The sequence below is a fragment of the Octodon degus genome, unplaced genomic scaffold (genome assembly GCF_000260255.1).
Source record: "Octodon degus isolate 3935 unplaced genomic scaffold, OctDeg1.0 scaffold00028, whole genome shotgun sequence".
NCBI classification, from domain to species: domain Eukaryota; kingdom Metazoa; phylum Chordata; class Mammalia; order Rodentia; family Octodontidae; genus Octodon; species Octodon degus.
The window spans coordinates 19,366,625-19,390,191 of NW_004524604.1; the positions used below are offsets into that span (position 1 = coordinate 19,366,625).

The 23,567-nt window shown below is 39.9% G+C and overlaps 1 protein-coding gene across 9 annotated transcripts in view; it reads left to right on the top strand.

The window, feature by feature from the left end:
- The window catches only part of Tfdp2 (transcription factor Dp-2), a 227,714-nt gene that overhangs the window by 196,672 nt on the left and 7,475 nt on the right, over positions 1-23,567 (top strand). For 7 of the 9 annotated variants that reach the window (XM_023712969.1, XM_023712975.1, XM_023712971.1 and 4 more), the window contains 5 exons: positions 1,961-2,123; positions 6,850-6,996; positions 11,511-11,579; positions 19,330-19,481; positions 23,032-23,198. In XM_023712969.1, coding sequence (XP_023568737.1) covers positions 1,961-2,123; positions 6,850-6,996; positions 11,511-11,579; positions 19,330-19,481; positions 23,032-23,198 — 698 coding nt within the window. The remainder of the gene's footprint in view (positions 1-1,960; positions 2,124-6,849; positions 6,997-11,510; positions 11,580-19,329; positions 19,482-23,031; positions 23,199-23,567) is intronic. The other 2 variants (XM_023712970.1, XM_004629221.2) reach the window with 1 other exon arrangement.

The window sequence follows — 23,567 nt, forward strand, 5'->3', positions numbered from 1 at the left end:
AAGCTTGTTCTAAGTAGGTGCTTTAGACCACTGAGCCATCTCACCAGCCCGAAAAAAAATTTTAATTAAGAAGAAGAGTATGCTATCATTTTTAAATGATATATACCACTCTAGGTAGGTAAAGTACAAAAACTTAAAAAGAGAGAATGAACATGAATGCCAAATAAAGCCATGAGTAACTATCAAACATTAATTCTGTAAATACAATATTAGATATATTGGATTAAAAGGGGTGTGATTAATGTAAAAGTTAAGTCTCATTGTTTTGCAACCCCATCTCCTTCTACTACTGCCCCAATTTCAGTTCTTGTCATTTCTTGCCTTGGCTGTTGGAATAACTTCTCAGCTTGTCTTTCTGTCACTCTTTTTCCCTCTATAAATTAATCTCCTTTGCAGCAAGAATTTCTTTATTAGTGAGAACCTTATTATGTGCCCCCTCAACACATATGCACACATTTAAATCACTTAGTGGCTTCACCACACTGAAGAGTATCTGTGTTGTGAGATGCCTGTTCCACAGAGTAAGTGAAGGTTGGGGAACATAGGGAAAAGAAAGAAGATGTCCTTTCTTTAATAAAAGTGCATGCTCAATGTCTTTTTTTTTTTTTTACTTGCTGTAAACACCACAGTACAACATGTACAAAATTATCAATAAATATAATCTCACTGATGGAATGCTATAAGATGTAGTTCATGTTTCTCTGTATAGCATTTAAGAGCCTGTCCTCTCCCTTACTTTTCTTCTTCTTCATTTGCCTTGCATTTTATATTGTGGTTACCCTGCTCTGTTTGTAAGTCTTTACACAGTTGACCTGTTGATCTATCTGGATGGCTGCCTTGCTGCTGCTGGTTCTCCTTCTTGGAAGCCCTTCCAACATCCTTCCTTGGTTTTTCACTCTGTTCTTCCCCAGATCACCTACCCGTGGGTTAGATTAGATGTTCCCCTTCGTACTTCACACAGGACACTGAGTAATTCTGACCCGGCACTTACTTTATTATATTGGGATTACTTGTCATTATATATCTGTCTCTCTCTGTAAATCTTCCAAGACTCATACTGAGGGAAAGGATTTTACCTGAGTCTTTGTAATTGCAGTGCCTAACACAGTTCTTAGAATATAATTGATGCTCTATAGTAGTGGAACTACACCTCCTAAATTTTAACTATTAAATTATCAAAGTTTAGGCTTTGGCATTAGCCAAACTTAACCAATGATTTACATCCAATGTTAATACCAGTGATCTTCAGGTAAAAATGGAGGAGGCCATGATAGCACACACCTGTATTGTGTCACCCTCTGGGAGGCTGAGCAGGAGGATTTCAAGTTCAAACCCAGCCTAGACATTTTGGATCCTCAGTAAGACTGTGTCTCAGAATAAAAAATGGGCTGAGGATACAGCTCAGGGTGAAGACCTTGCTTTTATTCTTATTACCACCTCCCAGAAAATTGTTAACAGTTGGGGGCTGTGGGTCAGTAATAGAGTGTGTGTTTAACATTCATGGAGACCCAGGGTTCAATCCCTATCATGCTTCCCCCCAAAAAAGTAGATGTATAAATTTGAGAATAATAGTACTCTAATTTTAGGGGAAAGCCAGTGTACATAATATACATGGTAAACAAAAGGTAAGTATTAAACGAAAGTGTTGACTAGTATGCAGGCTGTAGAAGGTCAGGGGTTTCGTCGCTTTTGCTGATTTATTTTCACTGTAATATTGTCTGTCATATAACAGGAACTCATCAGTAAATGTTTGCTGAATAAATGAATAATGTGTAGAGAAAGCACTTTATCCTTTATTAGCCTCTTAAGACAAAAATTAAATTTGAAAACATTTTCTCTTTTGTATTCAATTTAAATTTTACCCCTTGAAGCAAAAACTTACATTTTCCTTACAGTTTTGTAATGTAAGTCTCTGATAAATAGAATATACTATTTTTCATAATTATTTTTTCTCTTCTAGTAAACGAAGCAAAAAAGGAGATAAAAATGGAAAAGGCTTGAGACATTTTTCAATGAAAGTGTGTGAGAAGGTTCAACGAAAAGGTACAACATCATATAATGAAGTAGCTGATGAACTGGTGTCAGAGTTCACCAATTCCAGTAATCACTTGGCTGCTGATTCGGTAGGTAGCTCATGAGCTTGGTCTGGCCTGTGATGGGTGGTGCTAGTGTTCATCTCTTCAGGTTGTTTGTGGCATAGATTTGAAGCGCAGACAAGCTAAGAGTCCTTTACTTCGTGTTGTTAATTAGATGTTCAGGATTTTTTGTGGGTTTTTTTTTTTTTTGGGAGGGGTGCAAAATTATTTTGTTACTTATAAAAACAAAGATACATTAAAAAAAAAAAAACATTTTGGGGGCTGGGGAGATGGCTTAGTGGAATAAGTGCTTCCCAGGCAAGCACAAGGGCCTGAGTTCAATCCCCGATTCCAAAAAAAAAAAAAGGGCAGTTTAAAAAAATAAATAAATAAAACATTTTGGAGGGGCCTGAGAGATGGCTCAGTAAGGGCCTGAGTTCAATCCCCAGTTCGGGGGGGGGGGGGGGCACAAAACATTTTGGAGTTAAGCATGGTGGTGTGCACACACCTATAATACCCTGTAATCCCAACCCTTGGGAGGTTGAGGCAGGAGGATTGCTGCAAGTTAAGGATAGCCCAGACTACATAATGAGTTGAAGGGTAGCCTGAACTCTAACATAGCAAGACCCTGTCTCAAAAATAGTTTGCGTTGGGCCTGGGAGATGGCTCAGTGGAATAAGCGCTTCCCTGGCAAGCGCAAGAGCATGAGTTCAATCCCTGGTTCCTCCAAAAAAAACAAAGAAAAGAAAAAACAGTTTGGGGGTTTACTGAAGGAGCATCTTTTGTAGATATATATTCATTTACTCACCAGTGACTTCATGTACTTTCTGGATCTTACCTTTTATTCACTACCTTAAATGAACAAGAAAGTCTTGCTTTTATTTTATTTTATTTTTTATTTATTTTTTTAATAAATGAGCTTTGACTTTTTAATGTTGCCTACAAGCGTACACAATTCAGGATGGCTCAAATTAATTACATTAACAAAAAAATGCATTCCCCTGTTTGTTTTCTATGCTTATCAGATTTCATCCACTGGCCTAGGTTTGTTCTCAGAAGTAAAGTGAGAGTATATATACTGCCTTGTGAGTGGTACCATACCATCTAAACTTCTAAGTTCCCTTAGTCCTAACCATGTGTGAAAAGGTGCCCCTAGGGGACATGGTGCTGCAAGCCTGCAAGCCAGTTACTTGTAGGCTGAGGCAAGAGGAGTAGAATTCAGAATCCAGCCTAAACGTTTAAAAAAAAAAAAAAAAATATATATATATATATATATATATACACACACATACACATATATATGTGTATATATGTATATTTATTTTTAATCATTTATTTATTTGGTACAGGAAAATCTTGTTTTTAATTGGAAAAGTAATATATGATCATGTTTATTAAAATCCTGCTGTTAAAAAAATTAGTTTTACAAAACAGCATATAATTTAAAAATACATCTTCCTCTGTGTGTACGTCTTATGGGAAGTATTCATTTACTGATTTATTGAATATTGTTCTAGAAATTCCTTATGCATGTGCACAATACAGTTTATTTTGTTTTACTTTAAATGCAAAGTAATTAAAGCCTCAGGTATGCTAGGGAAGCATCCTGCCACAGAACTGCCTGCTCGACTCTTGCTTTCTTTTGTGAGCCAGGGTTTCGCTATGCACTTCAGGCTGGCCTTGAACTTGCTATATAGCCCAGGCTGGCTCTGAACTGACAGTGATCCTCCTGCCTTAGCCTCCCAAGTGCTTGGAATATAGGCATACACCACCACTCCCAGCCCTTTTTTTGTTTTTGAGACAAGATCTGGTTGAATGGTCCTGGCTGGACTTGGATTTATAATCCTCCTATCTTAGCCCCCTGAGTAGATGGGATTATAGGTGTGTGCTACTATGCCTTACTGAAATCGTTCTTTTGTATTATGTGGAAATCATCATCCTTTTTTGCAGTTCAGGTAGAATTTCAGAGGAAAGTGTACATTAAATGTAAATAGACATTTACATTTAATTTTTTCCTTATTAATAATTTACAGTCAGGTGTGTTCAAGCATAGTTGTAGGAATTTGTACAGTTATTAAGATGCAGAGAGTGTTTTCATGACCCTCTTTAATGATTGTTTTTAGAATTTCTATATCCCTATTTTTTGGTGGAACCGGAGATTGAACTCAGGCCCTTCTGCTTACCAGGCAAGAGCTTATTCTACTGAGCTATCTCCCCGCCCCTTACATTTTTTTTTTTTTTATCTGTATCCCTTAAGGTTAGTATTTTATATATTCTTTGAAACTCTTCTATTCATCTGTTTACAAAATTATTTGGGAACATTTTTCCCAAAGAACTGTTTCTTTGTTTTGTGTGTACTGACCTTGCAATTTGCCATTACGTTCTCTATTTAATATTCTCTTCTCTTTCCTGGCACTAAATATTCACTGCTTTTTTACCCTTATAGATTCTGACATAGATATTTTATGTTTTTTAGGGGGTTTTTGAGACAGGGTCTCACTATGTTGCACAGGCTGCCCCTCAAACTCTTCGAAACCCTCTGAATGGCTTCTTTTCATTCAGCTGTTACCACAGCGAGGCATTTCTCCTCATCCTTTCCAACATCTAATGTGGTATTACTGTGTTCTCCCAACCTGAAGGGATAAATAATAATTTTCTCTTGTTTGTTCACTGCTGTTACTTTTCTCATGATTTGAAAGGCTTATAGTCTGAGCTCTTTGGTTGGTTATCTTGATAGCTTTAGGTATGTTTTGTACCACTTTATGTATTGTTTATCACCTTTAGATGTCTTCTGTTTATCATGGAAAATAAGGAACTTAGTACACTTAATATTTATTCACAGCTTCCATCTTTTCCCTCTACCACAACATTTGTATTGGTTATCTTAGTACTAGTTCTGAAAAGAATAGTGACACTGTTGTTGTTTTATGACTTAAGGTAGATTAGATTGTACCGAAAAGCCTTATTATCACGTTACTTAGTCTGCTTTATTTATTTATTTTTATTAGATTATATTTGTACATTTTGGATATATGTAACAATCACATTCATCATAGAGAATTTGTTTGCCTCTTCCAGTATCAAAAAGAAAGAAATCTGCATTGCCATCTTGCTGCTCCTTGATATTTGTTATTACATTTTTACTGTTTCTACAGTGTCAGGAATTCTTCGTGTTCTCTACCATCTCCCTCCCCAATACTGGGGATTGAACCCAGGACCTTTGCACTGAGCTATATCACCAGCCCTTGTTCTTTTCTCTCTTAGTTGACCAGTCTAAGCTCAAGCATTTAATTGTCCTGGCTTAGCCTCCAAGAGCGTGGAGATTATAGGCATGAGCTACCATGGTCAACTGGCCCCCAATGTTTTTCTTTTGTACTAAGTAGGACTTTTCCACTACATTCCCAGTTTATTCTTTAATTTTTTAATTTGAGATATGGTCTTGCTAAATCACTGTTGGACAAGAACTTGTGGTTCTCCTGCCTCAGCCTCACAGCATACTAAGATTAGACCTGTGCCACCAGGCAGAGTTTAGCCTTTTATTTTGAGGCAGTCTTTCTGAGGTGTCCAAGCTGGCCTTGAATTAGATTGTCCTCCTGCCTAGGCCTTCAAGTAGCTCAGATTACAGGCATTTACTACCACTCCTGGGCTTCCACCATCATTTAACTAACTGGGTTGTGTTCTTAGGGACTCCTTGTCATTAGTAAGTAAAAGTTATGCTGTCTTAAGTCATCACAGTTTTTCTTCAGTGAAAAAAAAGTCTTTGTACAAAAAAAAAGAGGAAGGGAAGGAGGGGCCAGCTGAATGCAATAGGGTGCTTGGTGATATATTTATTATATTTTGGTGCAAGTTCCTATTTCTACTGAGAACTGAAAAATATTTGCCAATGAGAATCGGTCTGTGGGCAACATTTTTAAGAAGCACAAATTTACCTAGAACTTAAAGTATGCATTCTTAATTAAGTTTAAAATCCAGACCTTTGGGGCCAGGGAGATGGCTCAGTGGAGTAAGTGCTTCCCTGGCAAGTGCAAGGGCCTGAGTTCAATCCCTGGTTCCACAAAAAAAAAAAAAAAAAAAAAAAAAATCCAGATCTTAGAATACTTCCACTGCTTCTTTTTGAGATGACATAGATGCGTGTATACTATTAGTTTGTCTGTTTGTTGGGACAGGGTCTCAGGTTATAGTGCTGGTTGGCCTTTAACTCACTGTCTATCCCAGGCTGGCCTCAAGCTCCCAGTGATCATCCTGCTTCAGGATTAGAAGCACACACTGTTGCACCCAGTGATTTTTTTTTTTTTTTTTAACCTTTTGAGTTGTTTTTCATTCTATCCTGTTGAAGAAATCCTTTTAGGATTTTTTAAATATAGATATGATACTACATAATTTTTATTCCTAAGATTATCTTATGTTTCATATTGTTTGAAAGTATCTTTATTTCATCTTTAATTTTGGAGGATTTTTTAAAATGAATTTAGGACAGGTTATACAAGGGGTACACACAGGGTCTCACTATGTAGATTGGACTCATAGTGATTCTCTTGTTTTCAGCCTCCCAAGCACTTGGAGGGGCCGGCACGACATGCCATGATTGAGCCCTGGCCGCTGCACTCTGCCGAAGCAGGCGCTTTAGTCTGCTGAGCTATTTGGCCAGCCTTGAAGGTTATTTTTACTGAGCATAGAATTCTTTCAGTACTTTAAAGATATTATAACATTATTAATTTAATAATATATGGCCATCTTAACCCTTAACATTTATGACTCATTAAAAATCTTTTAGCAGGCTTACGATCAGAAGAACATTAGGCGAAGAGTTTATGATGCTTTAAATGTGCTAATGGCAATGAACATAATTTCAAAGGAAAAAAAAGAAATCAAATGGATTGGTCTGCCTACCAATTCTGCTCAGGAATGTCAAAACCTGGAGGTAAGTGAGGAATGTCAATTTTTGTGCAGTAGTTTGTGTTATTTTATATCAGAAGAACTTTAGTTTAGAAATATGCCAGCAATCATATAATAGTAAAATATTCCCAGTTGTTTATTCATTTGTGCTGACATTGTCTTTTAACAATGTAGAGTTTTAGAGTTTGGAGGAGCTACAAACATAGCATGCAGTTAGTTAATTTTTTAAATTATGTAATGACTAAATTTGATTTTGGTGTTTGTTAGAGAAGACACTGATTTCACTCCACTTTAATTCTAAGCACCTATGTAATACATTGTTAGTGAATTCTGTCATAGAATTGTCTTATTCTAGTAAATCTTTTGATGCATAGCAAAGCTGTGTGGGTCAGGCTGGCTGGTTCCTAGATTGGTTATATAACATTCTGCATGTAGCTATGAAAGTTAAATTTTCCCTTCAAGTTTAGGGGCAGTACCAACAGAATGGCATCTAGGTTGTGTCTATCAATGTGTGAAGAAAAAAAAAAAGTGTGGAATGCTTAGCTTACAGAAATTTGGAACGTGTGAAACATTGTGAATTCTATTAACTTGAAGCACTATAGAAAATCTTCTCTAAGTGAACATGTTCCCTAACATTCTGTTGCTAAATTGGTATGACCTAATTTTACTTTCATGGCCATAAATGGAATAAACCAAGGATTAATGATAGCTTTTAGAGAAATAAAATTAATTTTATGTATTTCTCAGTCTTTTCTTTCTCCCAGCCAATGATTATTTGGTATCTTATAGTTGTGAATGGCTGGAGAAACCATTCATTCATCAGAGCTTAAAATTAATGTTGTCATATGCTGGGATGGAAATGTCTTCCACTTTCTTCCTCCTAACATAGAATTTATCTGAATATCATTTTAACTATATTATCAGTAATATTAAAGTGATACCAAAAGTTCATTCAGCAAAAATTTATAACACATACCATGTGCTTAACCATATGGTTAAACAAGACAAAACTTGACCCTAAAATTAAGGGTCTGACTGGGGAGAGGAAAAATGTAAAAGAGTTGCCAAAATCTATGATCACACTAGACTGGGAGTGTGGCTTAGTGGAACGTGCTTATTTAGGCTCTAGGCTCCATCTCCAGCACCAGAAAGGAGAAAACAATATGATTGTTCCTCTAAAAAAGTATGTGTAGTTTCTCTGGAAAGAGAGGTAATGAAGGTCTTTACCAGGAAAATAACCCTGGAGTTAGTCCTGAGGGAAGAATAGGAGTTTACCAAGTGACTAAGGGCGGGTGGACCTGGAATGCAGAAACAAAAAACAGGTAAGGGATGGAAGTGGGGCTGAGAGCGGGCTGGGCTGTGGCCTGGGTTAAACGTGGCAGCCAGGTTTGCAGGTGTGTCAGGGCAGGAAGGGCTCTGACTGGGGGTGCTGGGGAACCCCTACAGCAACTCATCTAATGCAGGAGCCCATAGTAATATCTGGGTTAATTCTAAGTAATTTAGGGCTCAAGTGTAGAGATGGTTCTTAGAGGGGTGGTGCTAGTGCAGACCTGAATAGATAGGGAGCAATTAGGAAATAATCAAAAGATGAAAGTACAACTTTTAAAGATCTTAATCGTCTTGGGGCTGGTGAGATGGCTCAGTGGTCTAAAGCACCTACTTGGAACAAGCTTGGCAAAGCACAGAGACCACGGTTCGAACCCCCAGCACCACATGCCAGCCAGCCCCGCCCCCTGGTGGGCTGAGCTGGCCACACACACACACACAAATAAATAAATATTTAAAAAATATTAAAAAAAAATAAAGATCTTAATCGTCTTTATTTGTGACTTCAGAATAAGGAAACACTTCATTGTAAGTATAATAGAATGAGTATTCTAAACATAGGAGATTGACTTTTTATAAGAAAAAAAAAAGACTGAAGAAAGAAACAGAACAAAAAGTGAATTGTCATTTTAAAGTTACTTACGTAGCTGGGCATGGTGGCACACACCTGTAATCCCAGCACTCTGGAGACTGAAGCAAGAATTTCATGTCGAGCTGGTGAGCAGCCTGGACTACACAGTGAGCTCAAGGCCAGCCTGAATTGCATAGCAAGACTGTGTTCTCAAAAAGACAAAAAAGGACTAAGGAGATAGCTCAGTGGCATAAGCACTTGCCCAGCAAGCTCAAGGCCCTGAATTCCATCCCCAGTCAAAAAAAGTTACTTTCCTTACAAAGATTAAAGCAAAGGGACATTCCCTTAGGCTGGCCTGTTGGGGGTTTAGATGTTAACTCTCTTGCTTTCTTAGAAGATGAGAGAAGCAACTTAAGTTGGCTTGGTGGCAGGATATTTCAGCACCCAGAGCTGTGTTTTGGCTTAATGTGGGCCAAATGCAGCTCCATCCAAACCAATAACCTCCTATACAAGAAGACAGTGAGAGACTCAACTGCAAGGACATTCACAGCCTAATAACTGCTATCTAGCTACTTGTAGGATTGAGAAAAATAGCAGTTTAAAGCCAGGAAATCTGTCCCACAAGTTCTATCTTTCTGTAAGTGGAAGGTGTACCTTAAACAATAAGGTATCTCTGTTGGCAGCTCTACTCATTTAACCAAAAACTTTGCCAGGCATAGTACTTTATATCTATAATCCCAGCCCTGGGGAGGCTGAGGCAGGAAGATCACTGGGAGTTGAAGGCCAGCCTGGACTAGTGAGCTCAAGGACAGTCTGAACCACATAGCAAGACCCTGTCTCAAAAAAAAAAAAAAAAATCATAAGCTGTTTGTAAAGATGAATTAAGATAATTACATAAAATGCTTAGTTGAGTACTGAAACATAAACTAAATATAAATTAAGTGGCACTGCTGCCTTTGATAAGAATTTTAATAGTAATAACATCAAATGTTGCATACCAATTATAGTCATGTGTCACTTAGCCGTGGGAAATCCATTCCCAAAAGATGTGTCCATGGCTGCTTTCATTGCTGTGTTGTGTAAGCATCCTAAGATAGAATCAGGAGGAGAGCCTAGTGGTGCGGGCTCATCACTCAGTGGCCTCTTGGTGCAGTCAGGAGTCATGGTGAACGTGGTGGTGTGAGGCTGCTACCCACGTGACATGGCATGCTGCTGACTGTGCACTTTTTATAAGTAGGAGCAGAGTCTAACAGTGATGAAAAAGTAGAGTGCATACATAAGCCGTCACTTATGGTCAAGTACCATGCACTGTACGTAATCCTATGTGCTCTTTCATGTGACTATCAGGGAAGTTGACTTTGTTTATACCAGAGTCACCATGGATATATGGGTGACACTTTGTGCTAGTGTCACTATGAAATAGGAGCTTCTAGGTCTTTATATTTTTTTATGGTCTATTATATTCTTACAGGACTGCTTTCATACACTGGGTTATCAAAATACAGAGTGGATGCTTAGAAATTTATTACACTTTTCCAAGCCAATTAGGAACAGTCACTGGCACCCATGTGTGCTCCTTTCTAGTTGAGGGATTCTGAACCAAATCAAGTCCCTCAATAATATTTTGCACACCTAAAAATAACTCTTAAAATTTTACAGGATCTGTTCATGTGATCATATAATCGCTGTAGGTTTGTTTAATGTATTTGGTGTTCACAACTAGAAACTTTATTGAGAATCTGACTTCCTGTTCCTTTGAGATATGAAGATACTGCCATTATTGTTGGGTTTTGGAAGCAGACCAAAAAAAATAGATTGGAATGGTTTCATAATTATGTCACACAAAGAAGCTGTGAAACATATGTATTTTTAATAATAAAAAATTAACCATGAAAAAAAAAAAAAAAGAAATTTATTACAGTAAGCATACTACTACTAATCCCGTTCAAAATACCCTCCTCACTTTGAACATCATTATCCCATCTGAACTTAAGGATCTTATTGTTCTGTTCCGTTCTCTTAAATCCTTGTACATGAGTGTCTTTGAGAGGTGTGATCCAAAATGCTGTGACTGTTGTTGCTGTGCTCCGCCCAGCACGGCATGTCCTCTGCCACATTAGTCACTGGCTGGCCCTGGGCACTTCTGGCTCCTCCCCAAAGTCAGAATGACCATGAAAGATAAATGTTTTGAATTGATTCAGAACATCAAGTCAGTCATGACAGCCCACGGAAAGCCAGAAAAGAGGACTTCTGAACTGCTTCAGAGAGCAGCGACAAGGATGAGACATGTGTGTTGGAGGGGTGGATTTCGAAGGGAATTAATGGCAGTGTGTCTTTTACTGTGATAATTTCTTTTTAATTTTAAATATTGACCATATTTTTCAGTCCTGCCTTATCTCTACAGCTGTCTCTGAAATATTGTTGCGCACTCATGTGGGTTCGTGGCCAGGTTCCATTTGTGGTGACTGTGGACCCGGTTCTGTTGTGCTTACTTTACTACCCAGCCCTTTCCCCAAAGCGGGAGAGCTTGCCTTGTTCAACAGAGTAGACTGAGTTTTTCTAGGGAAAATTCTTAATGTTTTAGAATAAGTGTCTGAAAATAGAGTGGTACCTTGTATTGTTTTATAACTTATATTTTAAAGATAGAGAAGCAGAGGCGGATAGAACGGATAAAGCAGAAGCGGGCCCAGCTGCAAGAACTTCTCCTACAGGTAAGTTCTGGGGTGTGCTGAGTACCTTCCCTACCTGTGCTTTTCTTCTCCACTGCTTGCTTTTGAGGTCAGTGTGCTTTGTAATCAGGTGCCTCTCCCAGTCTTAGCCATTGCTGTTGGATGTCTTCGTGGGCATCCACTCCTGCCCTGCAGCTCCCTTCCAATGTCTGCCTTACTCCAAGCATAAGCTGTCAGGGTCTCTTTATTTATTTTGTCCTTATATTGGAGTATCTATAGTACTAAATAACTTTTAAGTGCTTTAAGTAAAATAATCAAATCCATCAGTAATCAACGAATAACAATGACTTGGTAAGTTTTATACAAATACCAAAAGGTAAAATGCATTTTATTTTATTTATTTTATTTATTTATTTTTTTTTTTTTTTTTGTGGAACTGGGGGTTGAACTCAAGCCCTTGTGCTTGCTAGGGAAGTGCTTATTCCACTGAGCCATCTCCCTGGCCCCTGTAAAATGCATTTCTGCCTAAGAAAAGTAAATTGCTCATGGGTCCCTAGCGTAGACAGAGGGAAAGGAGGGAAGAGCAAGTGGGCTGGACGGGGTGCGTGCCTATAATCTCAGCACCCTAGAAGGCTGAGGTAGGAGAATTGCAAGTCCAAGCCCAGCAAAATCAATTTATCATCCCAGGGAGAAACTACCACAGGACTGAGGGTATGTGCTCAGTTGGAAGGCCCTGAGTTCAGTCCCAAGTACCACAAAGAGAAAAAAAGAAAAAGAAATTTTGTAGTGTAAAAAAAATCTCAGAGGCTGGGGAGATGAGATGGCTCAGTAGAATAAGTGTTTCCCTGGCAAGCGCAAGGGCCTGAGTTCAATCTCCAGTTTCTCAAAAAAAAAAAAAAAAAGTCTTCATATTTTTTGCGATAATAGCCTAGAACTTCAGTAACTTTTCAGAAGTTTTATAGAACCCTTGTATAAAAATCATGTGAGGGCCGGCCAAATAGCTCAGCAGATTAAAGTGCCTACAAACAGGCGCAGGGGCTGGGGGTTCTATCCCAGAGCCTGCTGGGCCAGCCCTGCCCCCAGGCATGCTGAGATTGCAATTGAGACTGGGCGTGGTAGCACATGCCTGTAATCTCAGCACTTGGGAGGTGTAAACAGGAGAATCAGGTGTCCAATCTAGTAGTGAGACCCTGAACATCCTGTGGGCCCTTCCCTAAAATACAGAAAAAAATAAAAATAAAATTATGTGAAGGTAAATCACAAGGTATACTGTTGTTTTAACTGCAGTTGGTATAAAAATGTATTTTTAGCAGAAAGTACAGTTTGGCCATTTTCAGTCTAATCACAGACTATGCAATGAGCTAGAGACTATCCTTTCTCAGGAAGATGTCTTTCTATGAAGATATTTACCATCAGACATATCCACTTTGATTTGAATCCACTTTAATTTAAATAACTAGTTCCTATTTGATGTTTGATGCAATGCACTTTTCTACACTAAAGGTAGCAAAACATTAGCAAATACTATAGCAACTTCACTTTCTCAATACTTACTTTGTCCAATGGTCAGAATCTTGTGTTCTTAGGTATCATGAGTGATGGTTTCTCACTTTCTAGATGCTTGTATTTTCTTTGGGTTTTGTTTTTTTACCTTCGTATACAAATCAGAGAGCAGGAGAAGACACTCAGTTTTCTAGGAGTCTGGGGATGACCTGTGAGGAAGAAAGAGGAAAGGAGGTGGGGAAGAGAGCTGCCGCAGGTGAGGCAGACTGAGCACAGACGCCTCCTGGTCAGTGGCTTCTTTTTCTACTGTGTTCTGTGCCTAGCTCTTAGATTGAGCCCCATGGAGCAAGCATTTTATGTATTTTTCATACTGTGTTTCCAGGTAAGGTTTTGTTAATTGCTTAGAAGAGAGTATTCTGCTACTTTAGGAAAAAAGTTGAAAGCTGAGTTCATTCCTGTGCTACTGTCTGTGGAATCCTGCAAGAACTCCTCCTTCCACTCTCCCGCTGTCCTCTTCTTCCCTGGCTGCTTCTGAGTTGTCCTTGTCCCTGTATGGTAACCTGTAGTACCTCCCACCCTGCCGAGAGTCTCTAAATCCTGTGTTAGGATTTTCTTGGCAGCTCCTCAGAACCTTCATGGAGCATTCTGGAATGTTGGTTTTTTTGTCATACTTTTTTTTTTTTAAGCACCCTGTTCATCAGCGTGCCTGTAATCATCTGTTTGCCCTCATACAGATAGGCCATCTCTACGTGACCAGCACAAAGAAAGAGGTTGAATATTTTTTCTCTGGTGGTATAGGGAAGATCTCACTACTATTTTTTTAAGTCCTAAATTTCCTCTACTATCCCTCAAACCAAATACTGTATTTACAGATTTCAACTTAGAGACAACCTGTCAACATACACAGAAACAGCTTTCTCCAAACTAAGCTGAACCCAGAAGTATAACTGAAAGCACCTTCTGATCAACATATAGGTTGCTTCCTCCTAATGTTTCAAAGTTGTAGCTGGGCACGGCAGCACACCTCTGTGTTTCCAGCTACTTAGGAGACTGAAGCAGGAGTATCACAAGTTTGAGGCCGGCCTGAACAACTTAGGAGATCCTTTCTCAAAATGAAAAGGCCTGGGTACATGTAGTTTGGTGGTGGAACACCCTAGGCATTCCCTACCCATTGTGGAGAGTTGGGGCTGTTTTTGAAGTTGTCAGAAAATAAACTAGTTGTTTCTGAACACTTAAGTATTTAGCTTCATTTTTTTAAAGTAAATTCCTAACTCACTCAGGTCACATGCAGTGACACTACCTATATGCCACTACCTCCCATTTATCCCTTGTAACGTGAGTGAAAGGAAATAGTGTACATAAATTATACCTATAATCTACATGTCCTATGTTGTTCCTCCCAGACCTTGAATCTTTTCCAGAAAGGAACACACTTAAAGTTATTCAGACTCTGAAATGTATTGTTGTTGTTTGTGGTACCAGGAATCAAACTCAGGACCTTGTACTTGCCAGGCAGGCACTGTGCTGCGGAGCTGTATCCCTGGCTTGAAATTAATTTTGAGTCAGAAAAAGAAAAGCTAAAAGAAATTAATCAGAGGGCAGCAAATAAGAAAATTATTCTAGTGAAAATGGCAAGTAATATTTATTTTTACTATTAAAATATGCAAGCTGAGGACAGGCATGGTGGTATCTACCTATAGTCTCAGCACTTAAGAGGCTGAGGCAGGAGGATCACCATCAGGTCAAGGCCAGCCTTGGCAACATAGCAAACTTAAGGCCAGCCTGAACTACATAGTGAGACACTATCTCAGTCAACCAATCTATCAATACAAGCTGGGTGTCAGGCTGCACACTTGTAATTCCAGTACTCGGGAGGCTGAGGCAGGAAGATCATTGCAAGTTTGAGGCCGTCTTGGGCCACATAGTGAATTTAAGGCCAGCCTGAACTGCACAGTGAGAGTCCATCTCAAAAAACAGTAACAACAAAGTGGGTTTGAGGTATAGTTCAGTCACACAGCAAGTGTCTACCATATATGCACCCTGGGCTCCAGGACCATTGCTGCAAAGACAAAAAAAGTGAATTGCTTTCACTGCTTTCTTCGTGTAGGAAGTCTTGGGTGCTATTAAATGCACACAGTCTTGCACGATATGTGATACGTAAGGATGTGAATCAGGAGTGGAGGTGTGTGTCTGTAACCCCAGCACTCTAGGAGATAAGGCAGGAGGAACACAGGTTCAGGCATTGTCTGGGCAGCATGGCAGTTCAGCAAGACTGCGCCTCACAATAAAAAAGCGCTGTTTTTGGGGGGTTTTTTTGTGTGTGTGTGTAAGTCTTAGTGTTCAGTCTCTAAAACCAAATGCATATATATTTTATTATTATCATGACAATGATGATGATGATTGCGTCTGTATGGAATTTCCCTTGCCACTGTTCACAGCCCACCATCCTCCAGTGTAGCATGCAGACCTGTGCCCCAGGAGCTGCAGCAAGCTCGCAGAGCCCTCTGTCAGCACGTGAGCTATTTTGCCCCAACACCAAGCATCAGATTTTCAGCTTTAATTACAGTGTTGGCACTTTGCAATAAATAAATGGGTATTGGGTTGCTGTTTGGGCACCTCTAAAGGGTTCACCACCGCTGCTTTGGGCCACAAAGCCAGGCAGGGATGGGGAGCACCCCCAGGATGTGAGTTCTCCCAGAGGGAAGGAGAAGCCAGGCAGAGGCGCTCACACGTCCTATATTTCTCAGTTCTGGGGTTTGAACACATCTTCCCCTCACTAGTAAATGGATTAAACAATAAATATAAAACAATGTGAATTCTTTGGAAACAAAATAATAAAGATATGTAATAGAAATAATTAAAACGTGTGAATAGTTAGGGAGTATTTGATAATGATAGTGATTTCTTTTTTTTTTTTCCAAGAGAATTAAATCGTTTATTGATTACACATGGTAATGGATGATACACAGCTTCAATCCCATCTATCATTGTATCTGGTACCATTATTCAATTTAGATTTATAGGATGTGCCAACAATCATTTTTATAACCAAGTAGCTGACTGTTTGCTTGGGTGACCTTTTCAATGGTCAAATTCAGAGGTCACAATAGTAACTGTCAGTTCAACTACACCAAGGTCTCTGAAGACAATGATTTCTTTAACCAAGCAATTGTAAAGAAATTTTAAATGGAACCTGGCATCACCCTGAAGGAATTCTAATTTCACACTGTTGGGGATGTTAACCAAGATGGCTTCAGAGCACATTTTAAAAAAGACACATTTATTCAGCATCATGATCAGACTATTACATTTAACAATCAACAGTATGGGTGCAAAAAAAGGTCTACATTAAAACCCTTAGTTGGAATGCTTTACACTTTCCACAGAACAGAAACTAAAATAACCTGTTATACAATTAGTCACAAATACAGTCCTCGAGTTTTTTGCCCATACGCATGAGTATTGTCTAAAACATGTCTTCTTTGTAGCAGCTGGGCCCTGCCACCACTGTGCTTGGCTGAGTTCACAAATCTTTTGTAACCTGTAGCTTCCCTGTCACTTCTCTGGCTCTCCTCTCCTGCTAAGCTTTGTTTCCTGGAAGGGTTTAAAACCTTCTGCCACTGCCATAGCTACTGCTGCTGCTGGAGCCACCATTGCCACCTTGATTTCGTGGTTTGGTAAAATATTGGCCTCACCTCCATAGGGCCCAGAGCTTCTGCCTCCAAAGTTTCCTCCCTTCATGGGTCCAAAATTTGAAGACTGACTGTTGTAATTGCCAAATTCATTATAGCTTCCACCACCTCCATAATTACTTCCATCATTACCAAATCCATTGTAGCCATCTCCACTGCCACCATATCCACCCCCACCACAGCTGCCACCAAAGCCATCTCGACCACTGAAGTTTCCTCCGTGACCGAAACTGTCATTACCACCAAAACCTCCTCCACGACCACCACCAAAGTTTCCAGAACCACTTCGACCTCTTTGGCTAGATGAAGCACTAGCCATCTCCTGCTTGGACAGGGCTTTCCTCACTTCACAGTTGTGGCTGTTCACAGTGTGGTATTTTTGAGTGACAATCTTATCCACAGAGTCATGGTCATCAAAGGTTACAAAAGCAAAGCCTATCTTTTTTCCACTGCCTTGGTCAGTCATAATTTCAGTCACTTCGATTTTTCCATATTGTTCAAAATAATCTCGTAGGTGATGTTCTTCAGTATCTTCTTTAATGCCACCAGCAAAGATCTTCTTCACCGTTAAGTGGGCACCTGGTCTTTGAGAATCTTCTCTTGAGACAGCTCTCTTTGGTTGCACAACTCTTCCGTCCACTTTGTGTGGCCTTACATTCATGGGGGCATCCACCTCCTCCACAGTGGCATAAGTGACAAACCCAAAACCCCTGGAACACTTGGTGTTCAGATCTCTCATTACCACGCAGTCTGTGAGTGTTCCCCATTGCTCAAAATGGCTCCTCAGACTCTCATCAGTTGTTTCAAAGCTCAGCCCTCCGATGAAGAGCTTCCGTAGCTGTTCGGGCTCCTTGGGAGACTCTGACTTAGACATGACGGCAGTCGGAAGAGAGCCTGATGATGCTTCCTCCGCGGTGTCCACCAGCAGAAAGAATGATAGTGATTTCTGTTTCTGCTCTTTATGGAGTTGGTCCATGCACATAACACATCTTAATTTTTTCTCCCCTGTTCCCTCCTTGTCACTCTCCTTGTCCTTCATCTCTTTATCCCCTTCCCATTTGAGAAAGAGCTGTCTTCCGTACTTCCTGTTATCTTTTATTGTGCTATTTACAATTTGGGTTTCTTTTTGTTATGTATTTAGTACGGGATCTACAGGGTCTCACTACATAGATTAGACTCATAGTGATCCTCCTGTTTTCATCCTCCCAAGTGCTGGGATTATAAGCACACGCCACCACACCCAGTCTCAGTAGCCATCTCAGAGCACCCTGGGGGTGGGGCTGGGGCTGGGGCGCCTTGGCTCACCAGGGATTGAACCCTGGTCCCTGTGTCTGCCTGACACTTTAGTCTGCTGAGCTATCTGGTGGCCCCTACAGTTTTGGGTTTCTTGAATAAGAGAAACCACATGATCTTTATGCCTTTGTCTGATTTTTTTCACATAATGTCATATGACTCAAAGTTACCTTGATGTCAGAGTGGTACTCCATTGTGCATGGTAGTGATTGACATTGATAGCAGAGTTTTGGGTATACCATTAGGGCTAGAATAAATTGGAGTCCATTCTATTTTATGCATTTTAAGAATAAATGTTCACTTCTTAGGGAGATCATAGCAAGCCATTTTAAGAAAAAAAAAAAAAAAATATATATATATATATATATATATATATCCCAATACTGGGCTTGAACCTATGGTACTCTAACCTTGCCCTCCCAGAAAGCGGGGGACTACAGGTATCTGTCCCTGTGCCCAGCTAAGATAATAATGTTCCTAATCAAGCTTTAGTTAAGGCCCAGACCTGAGATAAACATACCTGGGCCTAAGAGTTGAAAAATAACTTGGAACTCTCACTACAGGAAGAGAAGATGTAACAGGCTGATAAAAGGAATGAATGGTTCTAACTTTAGGTATTTTTAAAACCATCATGTGTTTCATGAGCAGATGAAAACAAATGAACTACATACAGTCTTCCCAGCTATGAAATTTTACAATACATTTTCCTTGTTCAAAAAGAGCCAGTACTGGGGGCTGGGGAGATAGCTCAATAGAATAAGTGCTTGCTTGGCAAGCACAAGGTCCTGAGTTCAGTCCCTGGTACTGCAAAAAAAAAAAAAAACAAACAAACAAACAAAAAAAAACAGTATTGCAGAAGCTCACTGTCTTTAGCTCTTGAGGCAAGAAGATCACTGTGAGTTCCAGGCCAGCCTGCATACATAGAAAGACCCTGTCTCGAATCAAAAGAAAAAAGGGTACTATTTGACCCTCAACTCTTAGGAAGCTGTGGGACAGCTCACTTGGTGTTGCTGTCACTCACATGTTCCTGGGCTCCTCAGATCTGTGAGGTCCAGTTTCTGTGGGTATTGAAAACCAGGGTCATTCAGATCATGTTAGATCTCACGTGTGTGTGTATTTTTCCCCTTGAAGTGTACTTACGGTGTAGAACCATTCTAATCTTTTTTCTAAAATACATAATTTTTGTACAGTACTATAAGTGGACTGTCCCTTTAAATTCTCTAATTTTATTTAAATGTACTCATTTAAATTCTAACTCACCTATCTACATTAAATTACCATTTTCTTTTTATTGAACATTATAGCAAATTGCTTTCAAAAACCTGGTACAGAGAAATCGACAAAATGAACAGCAAAACCAGGGCCCTCCAGCACTGAACTCCACCATTCAGCTGCCCTTTATAATCATCAACACAAGCAGGAAAACAGTCATAGACTGCAGCATCTCCAGCGACAAGTGAGTAGGATCGGGGCCTTCCCTTAGTGGGGAAGAGAGGTGGTGCCCTCTGGGCAGGGCTGGCTTCCATAGAGCGGGGTGCTGCCTTGGGCTAGTGTGACCCCATCACTCACCCTGCTGCCTGAATTCCTGTCCTGGATTCCTGTCCTGGCCCCAGTCCCTGTACTGATTCCCATCCTGGCCCCGGTCCCTGTCCTGGTCCTGTGCCTGTACTCTACTGCCTGTGATGTGTTTGTCATGGCCCATGATGTGAGGTGCTGCAGATGTGCTAATTTTGAGCAGCAACTGTTGTAAATTAGACATCACTGAGGGTGTAGGACAAGGTAGATTACTGGTGATCAGTATTATAGTTTATTACTAGATCAACAGATAGCATTAAACAATCATTTCTGTTTTATCATGTCATAGTTTTACGTGCTTTTCCTTAGTAATAAATAGACGTGAAGGTGCTAGGCATTTTACTTTTCTATTTTTTTACATTTTAATTAAAGGGGGCCTGCCTGTTAGCTCAGTTGTTTAAGTGCCTAGTTAAACAAATACAGGTGCAGGATACCATGGTTCGATCCCCAGCTCTTCAAGCCTTACCAGACCTGCCCTTAAGCCAGTCAAAAGAAAAAAAAAATCCTACATTTTAATTAAAATTGATGCTCATATTTATCATAGCAAGAAAAAATAGTGAATTCCTCTGTAATTTATTTTTACCTTTCATGAAAACCAGTGATCGTTAGGCTGTGCCCAGTACCATGAGACTTCTGTGTCTTCTCAGCCATTACGAGGATGGGTGACTTAATTCCTATAAAGGGTCATCAAGGCAAGCACTTACTTTATAAATGTTAGCCGTTACTACCAAAAGTCAGCAATAATTGTCTGAATAGGGATTCTTCTAAAAGCGAAAGAAGACTATTAGTAATCAGTGTCATGGGCATGCCCAGGACTGCCTGGGGAGGCCGATGCTTCCCTGTCTATCTCTGTCACACAAGGATGCTGGGTCTCAAAAAGAAGACACTATGCACACACAGGAGGAAAAAGATGAATACAGTGAGAAGGGGTTTCAAAAATATTTGACACAAACATAACAAATAGTAGAGACTACAGAAGTTATAAAGTCAGCCAGATCCATTTTTCAGGTTTTTTAGGCCCTCTGAGATCTTGTACCTTCCTCTACAAACATAGGAATTACAGCTAAGCATGATGATGCATACCTGTAATCCCAGCACTTTGGAGGCTGAGTCAGGAGGATCATTGCAAGTCCATGGGCAACCTGGACTACATACTGAGTTCAAGGCAGCCCAAACTACATAGCAACACTATCTCAAAAAAAAAAAAAAAAAAAGAATGACAGTGTTTTATGTTGCCAGTCTACAAAACATAGATAAATTTATACAGGGTTCAGCCCAGTAGTCAGCAGATGTTATACATCTGAATTATATTTATGAGTTTATAAATCCTTTGCAGAAACCTATATCTAAAAGAACTGTTAACATCTTTTTAGGAAATATCCCCCAGTCTTTACCTTGTAGTTACTCTCAAAAGCTTATGTGGAAGATTATAAAATTCTTTTCCTAGGGCAGCCTTTAGAAAGGGTATCAAGGAACTCCAAAATCATCAGCTTAGCAGACCACAAACACTGTTCTCCCAGACCAGAATCTAGGGCGCTGTACCTCAGGTACCTCAGACCTAGGCCTGGCCCAGCCGCTCTGCATGGGTACACACTCAGTGCTGAAAGTGATGTACACACTCAAGGCTGTGTGGCCCCTGCTGTCGGTTACTGTGGTGATGCAGTCATCCCCTTAATTAGGCAGGAGACTTTCCTACAATGAGGATTAAGTTTATAAAGCTATTGCTTTTAACAGATGCCTGAAATCCTCTCTTTGGCAAAGAATGCTTTCACAATTTTTTCCTAAAAACTTATTAATGGACTTCGTTCATATACGTTAGAATATTTAAACATGGTATTTTGCTTCAAATTGTTAAGGTTTGGCCAGGGAGATAGCTCAATATAATAAGCGCCTCCCTGGCAAGTGAAGGGTCCTGAGTTCAAACCCTAGTACCACAAAAAAAAAGTTAAGGTTTTCCCTGACCTAAGATATCTGTTATAAAACACTTCACCCTCACATGATTTTAATAGAAATTCCACAGCAAGGTAGAAGCCACTACTGTCCCACTAGCTATACCTTCACTCTGTCCCTCCCTGATGAAGGTGTCACAGGCCCAGCAGAGGACATGGAGGATTGTGTCTTAGTTGGGCAGCTGGATGCCTGGATCAGGCCCTTTGTAAGAACATGTGGCAGTGTGCTACATACGTGTTACATGTAACACTTTTTCTTAAAAACATGTCGCTACTTCATCTTTAGGGAGAGATTGAAGCATTTGTTGTCTTTCATTTAACCCAAGCATACTGGTATATGCTTATAGTCCCTGCTACTTGGGAGCTGAAGCAGGAGGATTGCATAGGCCCAGGAATTTGACACCAGCCTGGGCAACATAGCAGGCAAGACCATACCACAGACATAGCAAAACAGATCTTCTGTTTATGGTTAGCTAAAGTATTCTGTAGTGAGCCCTTGACTCATGAAAATGAAGTTAGCATTCAAAATATGTTTTCCTCAAAGCTAATAACCAGCTGGAATAGGGAGACCACATCAAACTAAAATGACTTGTTTTGTTTTGTTCATATCAGAGGTGGAATCCAAGGCCTTTCCAATGGCCTACATCCCCAGCCGAATTATGTGTTGTTAATTCTGAGACATGGTCTCCCCAAGTAGCTAAATTGCCCAGACTTGTTTGAACTTCTGCCTCAACCTCCCAGGGTACAGGAATAGGCTTTGCTTTTGTGACAGAACTATAGACAACTTTGAAAAGCATTGGGTTTAGAACAGAATGTCTGTCTCCTGCTTGCCAAAACATTAGGACTAAAAGATATGGAGTTAAATGAAGTGTGGTGGTGCATACCTATAATCCTAGCACTCGGAAGACTGAGGCAAGAGGATTACCACATTGTGGTTAGCCTGGGCTACATAATGAGTTCAATACCACCCTGAACTATACCACAAGACTTTGTCTCAAAAACAAACAAAAATATGGACTTCTGTGGTCTGTCTCAGGAAAGCTATTTTAATTAGAAATGGATTATTTGAAAGGTCATTCCTTCCCCCTGAACACAATAAAATGACTCAGTGCTCTAAATGGTAACAGTCTGTAGTACCATGGCTAAATTTAGGTCTTGGCTCTTTAAAAGTGCAGGGTCGGGGCCGGGGAGATGGCTCAGTAGGATAAGTGCTTGACTGGCAAACGCAAGGATCTGAGTTCAATCCCCAGTTCCGCCAAAAAAAAAAAAAAAAGCTCCAGAGTCCCATATATTGTCAGTTGGTTTTAAGGGGCCGGGGAGATGCCTCAGTAGGATAAGTGCTTGACTGGCAAATGCAAGGATCTGAGTTCAATCCCCGGTTCCGCCAAAAAAAATAAAATAAATAAAAGTGCAGGGTCCACAACTATTCATATATCTACAGTACCATGGAAAGCCTTATTTTTACTTTGTTTTGTCCTTCAGGTTTGAATATCTTTTTAATTTTGACAACACCTTTGAGATCCATGATGACATAGAAGTGCTGAAGCGCATGGGGATGTCCTTTGGCCTGGAGTCAGGCAAATGCTCTCTGGAGGACCTGAAGCTCGCTAAATCACTTGTGCCAAAGGCTCTAGAAAGTTATATCACAGGTATGTCCCCTACGCTGACCCATTTTCCTCAATTAAAGGTCAAAACCAAGTTTATTAAGAAAGCTGTAGAATTAAGGCAAACCTGTACTTGGATCACCAAATTGAAATTTGTAACATTGGCATAATAAATTCAGGAGCTTTTTCTAAAAATTGAGTAGATCTTTGTTTTTTGTTTGTTTGTTTTTTGTTTTTTTACAGAACCAGGGATTGAACTCAGGCCTCTGTGCTTGCCAGGCAAACTCTTATTCTACTGAGCTATCTCCCTGGCCTCTAGAGTAGGTTTTTATAATATCCTGAGCTTACATTTCTTCTTCTTCTTCTTCTTCTTCTTCTTCTTCTTCTTCTTCTTCTTCTTCTTCTTCTTCTTCT